Source organism: Oryzias latipes, chromosome 12 (assembly GCF_053564925.1).
Source record: "Oryzias latipes strain Hd-rR chromosome 12, Olatipes_Hd-rR_3.1".
Classification (NCBI taxonomy): domain Eukaryota; kingdom Metazoa; phylum Chordata; class Actinopteri; order Beloniformes; family Adrianichthyidae; genus Oryzias; species Oryzias latipes.
In genome coordinates this window covers 19994863-20014452 of record NC_136248.1, presented here as the reverse complement: position 1 = coordinate 20014452, position 19590 = coordinate 19994863, and the positions used below count along the sequence as shown (strand labels likewise).

General features: G+C 36.7%; 1 protein-coding gene across 4 annotated transcripts in view; it reads left to right on the top strand.

Moving 5' to 3' along the window:
* ric1 (RIC1 homolog, RAB6A GEF complex partner 1) overlaps positions 1–19590 on the top strand; it is a 35086-nt gene that overhangs the window by 2658 nt on the left and 12838 nt on the right. For all 4 annotated transcript variants that reach the window (XM_023960513.2, XM_078956287.1, XM_023960514.2 and 1 more), the window contains exons 2-4: positions 5924–6031; positions 14877–14956; positions 16487–16594. In XM_023960513.2, the coding sequence (XP_023816281.1) occupies positions 5924–6031; positions 14877–14956; positions 16487–16594 (296 nt within the window). The remainder of the gene's footprint in view (positions 1–5923; positions 6032–14876; positions 14957–16486; positions 16595–19590) is intronic.

Sequence of the window (19590 nt, the reverse complement as noted above, 5' to 3'; positions counted from 1 at the left end):
TCTGAGCTGGTGTCTGGCTCCAAAACTGTAATATTGGACAGCTCCAATATTGCTCGCTATTTTTTGTTGCACCAATTATGTCAGGTCGGGGTTGTGAGGGGCTGTAAGCTAAATCGCGGTACTGCCATTCTTATCAAAATGTCTTTAATAGAATCAAATAAACACAAAGAAAAAAGTATTTTTCGATCTTTCATATTCCTAACTACTCAGTGTTTTATCAGGGGATGTTTGGATGAACACAGAGGTGATATCGTGGAGATGGAAAATGTTTTTAGATCAGTAAAAATGGGGAATTTCCCACGCTACACCTGACCATCTCCCACGGCACACTACTGGTTGAAAAACACTGTCACGACAAAGTGTCTTTGATTTTGGCTCAAAGCCATATAATCATCATGAAAAGACCATTGGGCACGCTTTTACAAAATATCAAAAGAGACTTCAACACCAGTGGAAGTGGGTGTGCTGCACTGTTTCAGCCTGATCATGAAGCAGGTGTTCAAAGTGGTCTGAAAAATGATGTAGCAGATGTTTACATCTACTAATATATATGTATCCCGTTGACACCTGAAATGATGACTGCTGTACATCCTATTTGCACAATGTCTTATTACAACATCCTAAGATACATTCTAAACAATAAATCGGGAATCAAAAAAGGAAAACACAACCGCCCATTTCCTGAGCTTTTATTTCTTCTCTCAAATATAGAAAACAAAAGAAAGTATATGGTACTTTTTTTATTTGTTTTACTAAATGTATCAAAATTTGATTGTTTTTGTCGGAACTTTAAAAAATAAAATGAAAAAGAATTATTTGTTAAATGAAATGGTAATGATTTAAATAGAAAATGTAATGAAAACTCAGATGTTGTTTACTCAGAAGAGAAGGAATGTTCTCAGGAAGGTAGAATCAACTCGGTGACATAGCCCAAATAATTTACACAGGCTAAAATAACATCGATACTATATGCAAGGGTTTGGTTTTACATTTTTAAAGTGTCCAGGAACTTCATGCTGCAAAATGTAACATCTTGTTAACTGCCTGTTGTTACCTGTACATATTCTTCTATTTTTTTATTGCAATTTTTATGGAATGTGAATAGCAAATATCCAAATTGTTCATTTAATGAACAATTCAGCACAGAGTTGAAACCACAGAATCACGCCTTGTCAGCACAACACAGTTCTTCTTTGAGGCAAAGTTCAACCGTTTTCACCAAATTCTTCCCAAACGGGTTCATTGGATGGTAAGGAGGAATTTCTTCCAAACGGAAAAATTGGATTCCTTTTTAATGTAACTAAATGGTAACAATATATTTAAGATAAGGTTAACATTAAGAAAGGGGATCTACACGGAAATGGACTGGAACTGAGATGTTAGAAATGTAAAATGTAAAAATAAAATCCAAACACTTTTTTTGATAAAGTTATGAGAGAAAATTATTGTTAATTTTAGCACTGTGAGATTGTAACAATAAGTAAACAGTGCAGTTCAAGACCTACTTCAATAAAAATTCTGTTTTTGGTGTTTTTAACATGTTCTTGTAGCATTTTTCTCATGATGGAGGACATGTATGAAAGAATTTGAGATCAAAACTGCATTTCTGAGTATTTCTTCTATTCAAATTGGAGCATATAAAAATGTGCGTTTTAAAAAAAAAAAAAAAACCAGCAAGTGAAATGGGCGGGCCAAAGTCTGTCCGCTCTGCTCCACTTGCAGACAAATGGATATATTAGCATCTTAATTTTCTCCCCCTGAGCTGACATCTGGCTCAAGACTGTATGACTGCATATCTCAGATATTACTTGCAGTTTTTGTTGCACCTGTAATGTTATTTTGAGGTTGTGGGGGGGCTGTAAGCTAGCGGGACCGAGTGTAAACAAAGGAATAAAAGGATATCAGAATCAAAATTCTTTATTGTCATTGTACATGGGGATACAATGAAATTGCAAGGGGGTAAGGGTGCAGAAAAGGTATGAACAAAAAAAAAAAAACAGCACAGGCTTTTTCATTTTGGCTAAAAAACCGCTTAATTGTAATTAAAAGATCCCTGGCAAAGCTTTTCCAATAGATGAAAATGTAGTTGGAGTGGGGCTCCAAAATAAATTGCAGAACAGGACATCAAAAAAATACTTTTTGAGATCCTGAACTTATAGTCTGTGTTCCACACGTTCTGTATATTATTTGCATGAAGCAACAATGAAACTCCAAAATTCCTGAGCTGCAGACAGGATGGTAAGACTTTCAGCTTCAGCTGATATCTGTGAGCATCAGTGAGGCATTTAAAGAAAAGAATCTTTCAGCAGTAGCTTCTTGATAGAAAATATATTCTTTATTTTTATAAATCGGTGATAGGACGAAGATTCCTGAAAGTTTGACGTCTTGGTTTGACTCGGATTTCAAAAGTGTTGTCTTTTCAACAGGGTGTTAAATGGGATTTTGTGTTTCCACAACTTTTCCATTTACTTTCCAATCCAAATTGTCACAATGTATTTGGAAGATAGAAATGGTCAGTTCCCCCTCTTTGTTGTTTTGTCAATCGCTCTAACCCAACAAGTTTCCTCCAGGTGTCTGTTATCTGTCTTCATCAGCAACCGAAACCAACCAAACACAGTCGGTTCTGTCACTATCAACCCTCTATGCAGCCTAGATTATATTAAAAAAAAAAGAAACATATATACAGCAATGGAGCATTCACACTCTAAAAGATGAAAGTGGCCTTGCTTTTTAACTTTTGGAATAGTTTAATATTTTACCGTAAAATACTTGTTTTATTATATTAGTCCAGCTTTCGTTATTCTTATTATATTTGTAAATTGAAAATAGTTCATAAAAGTGTTCAATTTTCCTTTATTTTTTACAGTTTTTGGTTGTGTTTCATGTCTAAACGTTGTTGAAACAATGATCTTCAGTTAAATCACGCAGATTTGGATAAATATTCTAGACAAATACTTCTGCTATTCTTTAAAAATACTAAGCAAAATATTCTTTTTATTTTTGTTTAATAAAAGAATTTGATAAGGGTTTTAAGGGGTTTTTTTTATAAGGAAGTGAGGACTAGAAAGTCAGACTCTGTGCAGAAAAGGTGGTTTAGTTGTGTTGTAAGTTTTATTTTATTTAACAGACTGAGCTCAGGTTTTGCTCCTCAGTTATGATAACACAGCTGCTGACTGTGTTCTGTTTTGGTTGGGAAAAAAATCAAATATGTTAGGAATTCCTCAACGACTTGTGAGTAAAGAAACCCCCGATCACTGTTCTCTTTTCTTTATTTTAGGGGTTTAAACAGAAAGGTCAAACCAAATTATTTTTACATAAGGAAACATATTTAAATGTTTCCTATATTATGTCCCTCAAGTAATTTTTTATAAACTAGCTTAACTGTGCATCCCATCAGCTTGTTAAAACCTTGTCTCGAATGACCGATTAGGTTTCAAAATGGCTCCAATTACTGGAAACTTTTCCCCGCTTTAGTTACCCGATCAACCTGCAGTGTTGTTGGAACATTTAGACCTTGGTGTTGGATCGCCCTGAAAGTTTTAACAGCCTCCTTAAAAAGGTTCCTTAAGAGTTTAGATACTAGACATGAATATCTGCAGGTTTTGCTTGTGTTCAATGATGATGAGTCGAATATGCAGGAGTTGAGCAACATTTACGGTAAACATGCTATCGAGTTGACTTTAAAACCGAATGTAAAATGCAGTTTTCTTCTTGGTTCAATTTGACTCCAGTTCTCTTTAAAAAGCCCGTGTTGTGTCTTCATGATACCTATAACAACAACAAAAAGTCATATTTGTCATGTCCCAATAACTGCTGATATTCAAAAGGGGAAACAGAAATATCTGTCTATTACGGTAACTAAACTCATACAGTAAACTGCAACAGTTAAGATGTTTTTTTGAGTGAAGAAGTCTTGAGGATCTTTTTTTTTGGTTGGTTTTTCATCCTTCAAGGCCAGGTGGTTTTAGAAATTGTCTGTTAGTGTTAAAGTGATGACTGTCGGGCGGCTACAGGAACAGGGATGGGCGTCTGTAAAGCACCTTTCAGATTGCTTTGACTAACACATCTGGCTTATCTTCATACATTTGAAGACATCTGCAAAGAACAAAAGAATATGCATCAACCTGAATACCTTTTTATTATTATAAATAAAATCCCCTTAAAGTATATATCATTTTTTTACTATTGTATTTAGAAATTTGGGGGAAATGAGCCCAGTGTTTAGAGAATTGCGGAAATATTTTGACCATCTAGTCAGGCCAGTTCTTAAAATGACATCTGAAACATCTTTATGGCCAAAAAAAAAAGACTTTGAGGCAATTTAATAAGTCCTCTACTGTATACTAGCTAACATATGATAACCACTTGAACCTCTGATTACCATTCAGTGTGATTTTCATAAATACAAAAAGCAAGCTCTTTCTGCTTTATTTCTCCACTCTATTTCTATATTTAGTATTGTAAAAGCGGTCAAAAAGAGTAGAAAAACAACTGTTTTCCTATTTACAAAACGGATTCCTGCAAATTGCCAATATATTTTACAATGCATAGCAAAAACTTGCACACTTGATCATTTAAATGAGAAGGTCGTTCTTTAAAAAAATAATCACAAATGTCCGAAATCTGTAAAAAATTTGATATCTTTTCTGTTAGTCTTAAAACATGCTTTTAGGTTGATTGTAAATGTTTTCATAGATGGAAAATGAGAGTATTTACTGTTCTTTTTGTCTTTTACTTGATTCATTCCTAACTAACCATAGGAAGGGCTGTATTTACCAGAGCAGTGTGTGAGAGAACCAGAGAGGCTGTGTTTGTTCTCACGAAGAAACGTTTTAATGGCATTTTCAAGTCAAAAGATTGTTAGCCTTCTACTTTTTGTCTGTGTTCATTAGCATTTTTGTCTCAAAACCTTCGAATATCAATATGAGGGATTGTTGCTCATGATCATCTAAAACTATCTATGGTATTCATGTGTTGGGGTTTTTGTAAGCGACCGGTATTTGCTCTATTCAGGTCAAATTATTTTAATATGTCACAATTGTTTTATTGACTGAAGCTCAGACCAAATTCTGGTGCATTGAAAGGGAAGTTGGTGCCCCCACTATTGTCGTGTTGCAATATACAGCCAACAACTGCAACATTTCCTGTCATTCTTAGCATTCTTGGTGGAATGAGATGTGAGTGATTTAAAAAGAAAAAGGCTTTGTTTGAAATGAATGGGATGTTTTCACCTCCTGAGAAGCTTTTATTCTAGGCTTTTGAACAAAGTTTCTGCAGAGGAGCAGTAGTTCATCAGTAATCATACTCTCAGTTGTGGGTGGTATCATAGGTGCGGCGGAGCAACCCTGCCCCCCTTCCTGTCGCCCATCACTGCGAGCTCTCTGTTTACACCCTTTCCCGCAACGCTCTCACCCTAACATTACCGGTGCAACAAAAATGGAGAGCCATATCTGAGCTATACAGCTGTAGAGTTTTGAGCCAGATGCCAACTCGCCGTAACATGACGCCGTAAATGGATCCGGTCGTCTACAAATGGATGCATCGGAATGGAGCGGAGCAGGGAGCTTGTGGTCCACCCAGCGTATTTTATACATCACAAATAAACCGGTCCTGATTCACAACAATTTGAATGCTGTTTTAAAGCTTATTTTTCTGTATTTATGTCCTCCATCATCAGAGAAATGTCACAAAAACAAAAAGAAACTTAGTGGGTCTGTAATCATTTAGCATCACTCAGGCTAAAACAAATTAATTCTATTCAACACGGTGTATATTTACTATGGTTTATTGTTAGGCTATCATTTTAGTCACATTGTTGACAGAATTTCTGTTGGCTTTGAGCCGTGCCATGTTTTCATAAAAATGAAGGCTATCATTATAGTGCAGATCTGATTTTCTCCTCTGTGACTCTTTTCTTCAACAGCCCAGTGTTTTAATAGTCAGTTATATCGAGTCAGTGAAGGCTGCGGCCCAGTTTGGCATCTACCAGAAAGCAGAATGGAAACCAGACGACTCCATGATTGCTGTGGCAGTAAGTACACCACCATGGTTTTTCTTTCCCTCCTCTTCTTGCAGCGTGCTCCGCAAAGACCTGCTTCAATATTTTTGCATTTTTACAGTGGCATTGTTGGACACCAGGTAGTTCAGGAGTTTCCACAGCTGAACGTCACTATTGTTCCCTCTTTTTTTTTTTTTTTCCCTCCTCCTCTACAATTATATCTTTGGTCGTTGCTCTGTGGGGACGTCCACTCTTCCATCTGCCTTGTTGCACTTATAAGATTTATTACATGCATAGTTACAGTTACTGCTCTGATGATGCAAATTCAATAAATCATTCACAACAGGGCTCTTTGGGGATTTCTCTCCTTTATAAAGGCACAGACGCAGCTTTCTTGCCGTGCAGTACAATACAGGAAACAGGGAAAGCTTCTACTGTTGGAGAATGATCAGAAGCTCAGGTTAAAACTCCTTCAGAAAACCCTCTCAATATGAAAGCTCCCACATTTCAGAATAAGACGCTCACTGAAACCAAAGCAAAAGTAAAATTGCAGCATTCTGAGTTAAGGCCTGAGTCAGACGATCTATTTTTATTCTCTTGTTTCATACCTTCATGAACCCAGCCGGTCATAGTCTCTGACTTTATCTCTATAGTCAAAGAAACTGTTTAGCTTGGCTTAAAGCATTTAAAATTTTTACATTTTGCTTTGATAACTTTTTCATTTTCTTCTTTACGCGTGTCAGGATGGTAAACGTTGACCTCATTTGTTACACAAATGGTTGGCTTCTGAGTTTATAGCATAACAAGCTCTCTTTAGATGAGTGAGACATTTTTTTATGTCTGCATCAGTAAAACTAATAACCAAAAGCATGCAGGATAACAGCTCCCTGAGCTTCAAAGACTTGTAAAAAATAATGCTCATTGTTTGCCAGTTATGTTTTAATGATCTTAACTTTTCTGGAATGACACGTCCACACGAATGTACTTTAGTTCATTTTTAAGACGAGCATTTCTTTTCTGATTCTCTCTAGTCTAATCTATTTTTCCCCGAGTAGGATTTTAAATTGGAAAAGTTTCTTCTTCCCTAAACATTAGCAACATTTTGAAGAGTTTGACACCTTTATTATGCAAAGTAACCCATAAAATGCAGATTACAGCGAGCTGCATTGTAAAACAATGAAGGTGTTTGTATAAATATATTTCTTTATGTGATCTCAAAACCTCGGTTTAATCCCAACATGCAACTGAAAAAGTACAAACGTCGTTACTGCTAGATTTTAGTTGAGCACATCTTAAGGACCAACTCCATTCATCTTTTGAGCCATTTTCAAAGTGATCTTTTTATTACGATTATGCTGTTTTTAGCCACAATTGAAGAAAAACTAGGACATAGTTGCTGCAGAGTGGCAGTAGTTCCTTAGAAATTCACCTCTAAGGTGTGGACTGTTGGAAACCCGCCCCCACTTCCCGTCACCCATCTTTTTCTCCCGCTATATACAGCTTTGCCAGCTCGGATGAGGAAAACAAAGACGTACTTGGGTCTAGTCGTCTCCAAGTGAATGCATCAGAATGGAGTGGAGCAGGGAGCTTGTGGCCCACCAATTGTGGCACTTAAGTCACTTCTAGAAGCTTTTTCCAACAGCATTTTTCATCTGCTCTTGTTTTACAATAAATTGAATGAAGAAATACCCAAAAAAGCATTTTTAATGCCCCAATAACATGTAAAAAAAACACCCTTTTCATTGGAGTGGGTCTTTAAGTGATGGATTCATCATGCTGTGTTTTCACAACATGTGACTCATTCACATTCTGAAAGGCTCAAAAGATGTCTGCCAGGACACACAGCCAACGCTGTCAATCTCAGGAACATGATTCATTAGAATTCTGCACGCCTACCGTAAAAAAAAAAAAAGTCTTAGTTTGTGTCTTTTACCCGCTTAAGAAGTTTGAGAGTCTATGAGAGATGACACAATTAAAACAGAACAGTATGTTACACCATTGAACTGAACAGAGGGGAAAGTGTAAAGCTGCACCCCTACTGCATACCATCAACCTTTTATTGGAATAAGTTTAGGAAGGATTCATTGTTTTATTACATTTCACCAAGCTTAGTATACCCAACTGAAAGCTTCTTATTTATAGTTATGCTCTTATTTTTAATTAATTAATTTTTTAAATACTCATGTCATATATTGAACCGAAACAAAACTGTGACCCAAAAATCGAGGTTCTAACTATTGCAACCCTATTATTAATGTATATTTATTGCATTTTAAGATCGTATGACATTGTCTACAATTTGATTCAATCTAAGTAAAAAAAGACAATATTGTTTCCCTTTTTTTGTCAATACTTGCACATATTCCTTTTTTTAAAGGGGAAGACAAAGCTGTGCTGACTGCATAAATCCTTGTTGCTCTTTTATTTAGTTTTTAAACTGAGACCAACTGCATGTTTATGCTGGTAAGGCGTTGGCGTGTCAGCAGGTTGGGCATGTTTGTCCCAAAACGCCACCTCTTGTCCTTCAGACGTTTCTAGCCCAACAAAGCCTGTGTGATTAAGAAGCAACAGTGACTCAGACAGTCCCGCTGTGCAAATAAGTAGTCAAGAGGCTTTTTGACGGCACGTAATTCCACTTTCCTTAGCTTTAAGCGGACACTCTGTAGAAGGGTTGTTCATGCTCTACATTGGGGTTATTCGGAATTTCTCAATTGTTTCCTAGAAAGAAAACTTTAAAAAACAAAACAAAATGTAACACAGTGTAAATTGCATTACCTCCTAGTATCCCCAGAATTTCTCTTCCCCATAGTTGTTTGTTATTGTATTAATGCCAACGTTTACTTGTGAAATACTGTGGATTGGTTTGAGGAAGCATTAAGTCCAGCTTTCTGCTGCCCTTTCTGCATCTTAACGTAACTACAAAGATAGTCTGAGTCCAGACATTATTTGCTGTTTAAACACTTCTCTTTTTATGATAATCTCTCCAAAGCAGAAACTTTGCATTTGTTGTTTAATTACAGAACAATGAATACGGAGTCTTCTCTTCAAGCAGCTGTTTCCCAGATGTTCTGCCGCTCACACTCCCTGCAGCCCTTGAGGCCAAAGTCATCACCCTTTAAACCATAGTTCCAACTATCTTTAGCCTCGTGTGTGTGTGTGTGTGTGTGTGTGTCTGCATGAGACCAAAGGAACCAAATGACTTCAACAGTCAACGAATTTAAAGGGATTTTTTTTAGTGTTTTTTTCCCTCTTTTTCTGTCATCCAGATATTTTTTATTTCTTATCTTAGAGGGAAATATTTCTCACCATTTGACGATCCTGCGCGTCTTTTTTGGGATCGGTCTAAATGGTTGGTCTGGTTTAGGATGGCACTGCAGCGCTCAGTTTTATTGCTTTTACCTGAAGAATTGTGTTGCTGAGGTCACATCTCAGCTCCTTGGAATGAACAATATTTTAGGTGAAGGAAGGTTAAACAAAGGTTCTGTAGGATAGTTCAATGAAAGCCAGCGGACTTGGACTTAGCTCTATAACTTGTTAAAAGTGTTGAGATTTGGGTACTTTTGTTCTTAAAGTTGCTCTTTGGTTTACATTCCTTCACACATACATGACTGATGCACAGCAATGTGGCCTGAAGGGAAATAATAGTTTTGTTGAGACTATGTTTGTAGAGCGTTTCAGTTCTGTTTTACTTTGCTGAGTTTTTTTTTTTTTTTCCGTTTTGCTTAGTCTGCGTCTTGAACCTACAGAGCAGATATCATCTGTTTGTAATAATTCGGTGTTTTATTCGACACGTAGATCTGCTTTTAGATATTCTTTTCTTTTTTTTGTTGCTTTTGTTTTGTGAAAACATGTCCCTGGCTGACTCTGTGATATGCACCAGTCAAGAGATGAAGATTAGTTTTAGAAATCAACTTCATTTGATTTGATTGTTTACCTTGCAGAGCTGTGCAGTTATTGCACAAATTAGCTGGTAACACCTTAGTGGTAATCATATGTAGAGAATTAGTAGAATTCTTACACTTCATTTAGTTCTGGTAGCAGCTTGTTGTTGTTTTGTTTTGTTTTTGCAGACTCTTGCAGGCTCACTCTGGTCTTTTTTGGGAACATATGAAGATAACATGAAGGCTTGTGTGCTGCATTACTGAGGCTTGTTTAGACTTGTGTGTACCGTCATACCGTGCACTGTGTTCTGCTGAGTTGCCCTTTCCTTTGTAAAAACCCTGTCATCCATTTGGCTTGCAAGTCTCAACAAGAGTCAACTTTTTTTTTTTTTAAACCTAAGCAGCATTAAGTGAGTCGTTTGATGTTTCCCTGTTTCAAATGCATCGCCAAGTTGGCGAGAGAAAACCTGGAAACTAGATCTAAGGATCCCATTTTCCACCAACTGCTCAATTTACTGTATATTTTTGGACCTTCTTTATATAAGTATTCCAATTCTCAAGGTCAATCCTTATAAATATTCAACCTAATTACATTGCTCGAAGCTCACTTATATAATCTCAGATGTATGTCGCTGTAAAACACTGAATAATGAATTGTCCTGTTGTGCAGACCAGGATGAATGGGAATCCTGCTGCCTATTCAGACCCAAAACAAAAACCCCAAAAAACTTGCCCACTAATTGCTGGCCACCAAACAGCCATGTGGCTGCATCCATTCTATCCACAGTACACGCCCAATGCATTTGTGGTACGGACAGACCACAAACATTCTGGAGCATTTAAGATCACTTGGATGCTGCACTTTTGAACAACTACATTTTTTTAAGACACTTGATGAATGTTTTTGCTTTTTTACTCTTATTCATTCATGTTGCTGCTAGAAGGGATTTGGAGCTTGAAACAAGCAGAGAAGCATCTGACATTGATCATTTTTAAATACCTGAGGCAGAGCACTGTAATGTGCTTTTTTTATTTTATTAAAAACATTCATTGATGACAGATCACCTGACTTGGATTCCCCTTAGCCTAACTCATTGTTTTCCAGTAACCTAATAGAGATTTTATGCTGTGTAAAACTGGAAGCCTCTGATTGCTGTGGCCCTTTGTAAAGTGCACATGGTGAGAAATAGGATGGAGCTGATGCAAGTGCAAAACAGCAGGAGCATGCAAAGAAAGTTGGAGATAGTCTGCGTGATGAAAATGGGGCAGCCGTGGTGCAGCGGTAGTGCGGTCGACCCATGATTGTAACATTGCAGGTTCGATTCCCGCCTTGCACGCCCATGAGTCGAAGTGTCCTTGGGCAAGACCTGAACCCCACCTTGCCTCTGGTGGTGGGCAGGCGCCTGTGTTTGGCAGTGGAGCCGCCACCAGTGTGTGAATGTGTGACTGTAAAGCGCTTTGGGCCTTGTAGGTAGAAAAGCACTATAATAGTATTTACCATTTACCAAAACTATAGAAATGAGGGATTCATCGTCTGTACTTTCTGCCCCTGCTGGCTTTAGTGTAGGTAGGGGGCAACCGGAGCTTCAGTTCCCCTATGTGCTTCTCCAAACTGTTTTTGGAAATTTGTATGTTTTTGCTGAAACTCAAATGGTGAATGCTTAAATCGGTACAGGAATCAAAAAATGTCACTGTATTTATTTGTAAATTGCTAAACCAAAACTACATCCCATTGCAGCAAACATCACACTGGTTCAAAACTTGTTGGATCGTCTTGTAAATGGCTTCGAAACGCTGCTTCTTGGCTCTCCACCAACATAGGTCGGTGCTCCTTTAGAACCGGTTTTCCTCACCAAAGGTAATTACTTTGGCAGTCAAAACGGAAACATAGCGTCATAAATTGAAGGCTTCAAACCAGCTCTGAAACTGTTTTGATTTAAAAACGGGCTTTGGAAGCATGATGCATTCCAGTTCTGACCGCCTTTTTCTTTTTAGTTTCTGCTTTGTGGATCGCGTGATTTTTCCTTTGATCCACTGAATTTTCCTCAAGGGAATAATAAAGTTCTTTTGAATTGAATTTGAAATGAACCCATGGACGTGCAGATGAGTGCTTTTCTGCTTTGTATGATCACAGTACAGGTGAAAAGCTGGAGGTTTTGTGTCAGATAATACTGAAGTACTCTACTCCACAGTGACATTTACAGAAGTAGTTTTTTTTCTTCTGCAGCATGACCCGTGTACATTTTTTTAGTGAATTTTTTTTTTGTTTTTTTGTTTTAGAATAGTTCTCATCGCTGCAGTGCATCTTCAAATACTTTTTTTTAATTCTTTATTACTCTGCTTTTTTAAAAGCGACTCATTTTGATTGAAAAACAGATTTGTCAATGTGTCCTGAAACACGTACAATAGGTCTTTAGGCTCCATCAGATACATGTAAAGGTGAACAGATAGATATGTACAAAGTCTCCAGAACTGCCATTGATTTTTTTGATTATTTTTTTTTGTCATTTGCACTTTGAACCAACAAAATATTCCATTCTGTGTGTAGCTAAATGTATTTTTAAAAAGGCTGTGACCTTGTTTCTTTTGGAATGCTTTTTTTTGTCATCCACGTTGGTGACCTACATTTCATTTTACAATGCACACATCCTGTCATTGTTAGACTCTCTAGAGGCTGAGCGGTCAATGTTTATTAAATACTATTGACAGGTATGAGAAAACATCTCTCTTCTACTTAAACCTTAATTTTATTGGGCCAAATGGGTCTTTTAATTCTTTGGTCAGTATGATCCGTTGAGACCGATGCGTTTTTTTTAGAACCTTCTCTGTAGATGGAAACAGCCTTCACACTCCCAAATGTGTCCGTCCATTACGAGGGTTCTTTTTTTAAGAGTAAACAGAAATGAAATTTCGGGGATACATCAGTTCAGACCTTTCACACACAACTGCACCACTGGCTAAGATAGCTCAACAGCACCCCCTACAAAGATCGTCAACGGATTGATCTTTCTTTCTTTTTTTAATCCTAGCATCCACCTTTCCCTAAAACGCTATTTGTAGGAGTGACTCCATCCATCCAGGAGAAGCTTTATTTCAGTCTCCATCAAACACACCAATAGTCCTGTTGGTGTCCAGGTTGTCAAGCTGAGCGTGTCATCCAAACAACAAAACTTCAGGCCTTCAGATCTGTTTCAGATTCACACAAATGCAAAGGTTTCTTTCTGGGTTATTGACTGTTGTAGTGAGTTAATCATCACTCTTGTTTATTGTTTAATTATCACAAGAAAACTATCAGTGTTTTATCTCTGCAGTGTTACTCTTACAGTTGTTGACTTTGAGAATGGGATTCTTGTTTACTTCCGTTGTTTCTTTGTCGTGTTAATCACTCCACAACTTTTAAAATTCATTTTTTGTACATCAACCATAAATTAAGTTTCTTTTTTGATTAAATGATAATTCATCTTACCAAAAATACAGGTGATGTATTTCTTTGTTATTTAGTTGTCTTGATGTTCAGGAGGCTTCTTTTTTGGGGGGCGTTGTGCTTTAATCACACACAGACAGAGCATAGCTGATGGTTTTAGCAGACCTCAGCCTGGAATGCTGTCCTCTCTATGGACTTGTTGGTCTCCACAGCTGAGCTTGATGCTGCCAAGGGTTTTTCCGTCTGGCTGAGATCAATAAATCATGTAAGGAGGCATTTTGGGCCCATCGCTCTATAGTTGATGTAACAGTCAGTGTTCATGTGTCACATTGTTGATTTGGCCTTATTTATTTGCCGTCAGAGTAATTGTCATTCAAGTTTCGCTTCATGTTTCAGTTGGCGCTCTGTTTCAGAGGTTTCCTTGACGGCCTGTGTGCCCGTGCAGCAGATTTTCCACTGAAGGAAACCTCCCGTCTGTCGCTATTTTTTAACTTTGAATGCGTCAATGTTTTAATCCTTATTAGTACAGAAAATAAAGACGGAGCCACCTCAAATGAAGCAAAAAAAAAAAGTTTTTTTCAATCATTTAAATGGAGTTTTCCTTATTTTATGGATTTAAAATGACATCAACTTTTGGTCTTGGGGTGTTCGGTTTATCTTTCTTTGTTGTTGTGGACACAAGCTGTGATTATGAAAATTCCTTCAGCGCCTGGCAATAAAAGGTGGCTGGTAATGTCTCACAGGTTGTGAGGACAACGCCCCTTTTTGTTGCATTTTATCGTGTAGTTTTGATTTTGTGTTTAAGCTTCGTCACTTCGGCTTCTGCCGATGTAGTCACTGGTATCCCAGAGGTCAATGCAATTAAATGCAGACTTCAACAAACATTATATATATTTATAAATATGAATTTAAACCCAGGCTCCATGACAGTATAGATGACTAACATCCAAAACAGAGAAATTACTTGATTGTTTGTATAGAAAAGTAGAATTAATTATGCCACAAAATATTGGGTAGTTTTTGTTTGATATAGGTGCCTCCTTTCATTCACTCCAAAAAAGGTCAATTTAGTATTTAACTAGGTAAAATTACTTAAATTAGTAGTAATATAAGTAGTAATATTCTTAACAAAAATAAGTATCACTCCTGTGTGTAGAAAATTGTGATTTTCTAAAAAACGTTTTTGTCTAATGAGCGAAATAGCCCGTTTGATTGGCTCAAAAAAAGTCAAAATGATGCAGTTAAATTTTTGAAAGTGATGGAGAGATGAGAAAATATCCATGTCCCCTAGTCGATGTGTTTTTCAGGAAGTTTCTTGGCACTAATCAACTTACTCTGATTGAGTAAGTGGGAATAGAAGATGCCAAAATAAAGATTTGACAGCTAAAGTTAAAAATGGAAACCTCTTCATCATTTTTTTCTCTCTCTGGCTCTCAGTAATTCTTCCACCTGATATTTACCTCCTTTCAAATGATCTTGGGTATGTCTATTGCTTTCCAAGTGCACTTTTTCAATTTTTTGTTTGTGTTGCTAAAAAACTGGTAACTGTTGTTGTTTTTTTCTCTATTTTCAGACTGCTAAAGGCTACATCCTCCTGTTTGACGTTCTTGGTGGAGGGGATGAAAGGAACCTGTATGAGCCCGTTTATCCAAAGTGAGTACAGCACTGATTCCAAAGTAGCATACATGTGCTGAAGTCAACAAAATCAACTTTTTCTCTAATGACTTTCTTTTTATTTTTTAAAGATGCATAATAACAGCAATACAAGCTCACCCCCCCCCCCCCCAAAAAAAAAAACGTACCGATGATGTCTGTTGTTTTACAGTGTCTATGATTTAGCATTTGTATATTTGTCATAAAACCATTTTAAGTTAAAATGATTTTTTTTGTTTTTATATAGATATAAAGTAACACACTAGTTGCATTAACATGCAGGTTTTTTAGCTAACTGTATAATGCATCAATTATGCGTTGGTAAAAGTTCTTATTCATAAACTTGACGTCATAAAGCAGGGGTGTCAAACTCATTTTCACTGAGGGCCACATCAGCATAGTGGCTGTACTCCAAGGGCCAGATATAACTTATACATGTAACTAAATGTAATGAAAAAGGAATGTAAATACTCTTTAATGTTAAATAACTCATCATTTATTTATTATAACTTTTTAAAGTGACAATTACAGTTGCATAGAATACACATATTTGCTTGTTACTCTAGCATAAATCTTTTTAAATTTGATTCTGTCAGGTTAGGTTATATGGAAAGTTATTTAAGTCCTAATGTATAGTTACCCAATCCGATATTTCGAGTACGATTCCCCCTAGATATGAATAAATACACACAATTTTTATTTTTTATTTTAACAAATTAAAAACTTTTATGCTCTTGAGGGCCACATCATGACATGGCGGGCCACATTTGGCCCGCGGGCCTTGAGTTTGACACGTGTTAAAGTCATGGGGTCTGGACTTCAAATCTTATAACGTTTCACCAATCATTCAAAACATTCATAAAGTTATTTACAAAATTTAATTTACATTAAAATAACTAAACTATAATATTTCATGATTTTTAGTTGTAAGCTATAAGTTTAAAATCATTGCAGATGTACATTGAATCTGCATACTGATGCATAAATAAACAATTCATCCAAAAAGGTGATTTAAAATGTTAATTTTCCTAATAAACCGCCTGAAATATACTAAAGATGTGTACAACTAACGGATGAACCAATGAACCGAACAAGCTTTCACCTTTTTTAGTTTTTTCTTTAGCTTGTTTTAATTACTACTTGATTAAAATGTGTATTTTGATTTTGGTGGAAGCGGAAAAATACTCATCTGTTGTTGCAGCTGAGCAGAAAACAGGATGTGTGAGCGGATACTGTTTAGACGCTCTTTTTCTGAACAAATATGCAGTCTTCTGCAGTTACTTACTTGAGGCTGTAGTGAAACTAAATACCACATAAAACCGGTCGGAAACTTTTATGAATGCGTTTCGGTTTAGAGATCTTTTTGCTGCCTTCATCTAAATGTGTTTTCTTTTTGAAGAGGTGTTTACATTTTTGAAATAACACGAGGAGACAAAGCTGGATGGAGGGACAGTGAAATAAACATGTCAGTCAGTGTGTCTCTTTCCCAATAAACCTACTTTAGTGTGAATATGAATGTGGTGTTTGCAGAGGAAGCCCTCGCGTGAAGGTGACCCCGGGTTATAAGGAGGAGCAATGTGCCCCCGCGCTCTCTTTAGAGATGAAGAAGCCGGTGGATCTCGAGGCTCCTATTACCAGGTAGAGGCTTTTCTTTCTCCCATCCTTTTTCTGAGGGCTTCGTTGCTGTGTGGGATTCAGACCTCTCCCCCTAACTCTCTCCCATGACCTTAAGTAGGCTGTGAGGATCGCACTAACACAAGATGACGTCTGTAAACAAAGGAAACCGTCATACAGAATCTTTTCACGGGTGCTTCCTGTAAACAACTGTTTTCTTAGATTCACTTCTGTGTACAAAAAGGTTCCTATCAGTTTATGTTTGGGAATTAGCGGTGGAAATATAGTCTCCCTTTGGAATGCTGCAAAAGCGGTTTCTGTTCTCGAGGGTCTTTACTTTCAGCAGAAAAGCAGTTTTTATTTGCTAGTGAGGATTTTTGTTTCTGTACTGACTTGGAAAAAGTCTCCTTTTCTTCTAATGGAATGTCAGTTTTGGCTGGGATTCATTTAAAAAGACAGAGATTGGCAGAGAGGAGAAGCAGAGCTGGCAGAAATGGGTTAAAGTGATGCTTCGAAAAGACAGTGATGGAGCAGTGATTGGAGCTGAGAGGAACATTTCGCCAATGCTTTTTGTAGGATTGAAATATTTGGAACACATTTTCTGCCTCCAGATGACTAGTTTACATTTTGTCTTTTTTTTCTTTTCACATTTTTAGAGCACATCTCTTTCATTTCGTTTTTCGTTTATGAAAATGTATTGAAGTCTTTTTTTGAACAGAAATACGAAATGTCTTGCTTAAAACTCTCAAATGTGAGCTTTTATCTTGGGAATACATTTAATTGTTGATCAGAAATTCATCCTACAACATAATGCTGTTGTATAATCAAGGTATGATGCTTTTTTAATCATGCGATCATGGACTGTATGGAGGAACTGGACTGAGTTAGTGTGATGTCACCCACAAATAGACCTACTACTTTTTCCAGTAAGTTTAAATTGAATGATAGAAAACAATACAACTATGTGATCAAAGCAATCCCTCAGACTTTGGTCCAAATGTCCTCCAGTCTGGTTCAAAATGTTTCTGTTGTTTGATGGTCGACCGGTTAACTCAATACTTCCAAACTCATTTATACGATCTTTGTTTGTTAGAGAACTGTTTCCAACATCTTACAAAAATCATTCTATGTCACAGCATTACACAAAAGAAGAAAAAAAGCAAGTTAAGATCTCAGTTTATTAAATATCCAATTTTTCCAAAATACAAAGAAATCCATTTTAAAATAATGAATGCAGTCTATCCATGCAAGGAACTACTACATATACGTTTTGGTTTTCCAGAAAATATCTGTTCTTTCTGTGACATAAATATAGAAACACTTGATCATCTGTTTTTTTAATGTTTATATGTTAACAGTTTTTGGGAGGATTTTTTTTCTTGGTGCTCCTCAAAGTTTCCCTTTCCTATTTCTATTCAAGTAAAAAAGCACATCATATTATTTGGAGTAGTTTCTGATGATAATCTATTTGATTTGACATTCAATACTTTATTAGTATCTGGGAAATTATTCCTTCATAAGAGCAGATTTTCAAAAACCAAAACATTATTCAATACATTTCATAAAGAGATCAGTTTATATTTTAAATCTCTGAAATTAATAAAGAACAAAAATGCAATTAAACTGTCTATTTTCATTGAAGATCACATGTTGTATGACAATCCCTAGTATTGTAAACTACAATTGTAATGTTATTATTTTTTTATTTGGTTTCATTCTTTATTATTTCTTTCTGTTGTAGCTGTGTATGTGTTTGTTTGAAGTTCAATAAAAAAAAAAAACATTTTCAGCCACGGCTGAACTTAAACTGGAAAAACAAGCAGATTGTGGCAACATGTCTTTATAAAACTTACAAAGAAAAAAATAAAATAAGAAATGACCTACGTCCTGCTCCAGCGAAATGAAGCCAATTCCATCGCCATTTTTTCACGATACGGACATGTTAGAAAAGAAATCATCAGCAAGCAGTGATTGGTCTGAGTCGGTCTGAGTCAAGATTTCTAGGGCACGCCAATCAGGAGTGAGTTTGTTGGCAAATCCACACCCCTTCCACTTGAAAGTGGGCTACACAAAATCTGTCAATCAAATATTTTAAATGTTCGACGTGAGACCAAATATTTTATTGAGGAATCTTATTGGTCTGTTCATAAATTGAATAACTTGGACAACAGAAATGATCATAAAAGAAATCTGGATTAGCAAGAACATGTTAAAAAAGAACAGTTAATCTGACCAATATGATGACTGTGTAATAGCGGTTTGTTTTTCCATAAAAGTCTTTGGGCTTCTTGGAACCAGCAGGTACTTCCTGTTTGGATCGTGAGAGTGGACGGGCCACTTATTCCAGTTCTCATATACAGTCAATGAATGCAGTAGCTGTTAACCTATATAGAAAAATTTGGATTTAGGAATCAGAATCCTTTGTCATTGTACATGGTATGAAATTGCAGCGGCCTTGGAGTGACAAAGATAAATAAAATAAAATAGAAAAACTGTACTCACATCTCTAACAAAAAATGTACAATATGTTCAGAAACAGTTAAATATCATATATGTATGGACAAAATAGAATGAGTTGAGTTGCTATGAGCGCAACATATAAATATTGTGTGTTATTGCACAGAGACCCGGTTATTGCACAGAATACAAGATATTGCACACATGTGTAGTAGTCAGTAATTTAGCATTTGTAAAAAGTCAGAGTGGGGTGTAGTTGGTGGAAGTGTGTGTATTTCGTATGGTGATTGCATGTGGAAAAAAGCTGTTCCTTAGTCTGTTTGTCCTGGTTCAGATTGACCTGTACCTTCTGCCAGAGGGCAGCAGATAAACCAGAGGGAAAGCAGGATGGGTGGAGTCAGTGGTGATGCTAGTCACTCTGCTGAGGCAGCGTGACTGGTAGATGTCCTTCAGTGAGGGGAGGGGCCAGCCGATGATCCTCTGTTTCGTCTTTACCACTCTCTGGAGACTCTGCCGTTCTGTTTCAGTGCAGTGGGAGAACCACTCTGTGATGCAGTAGGACA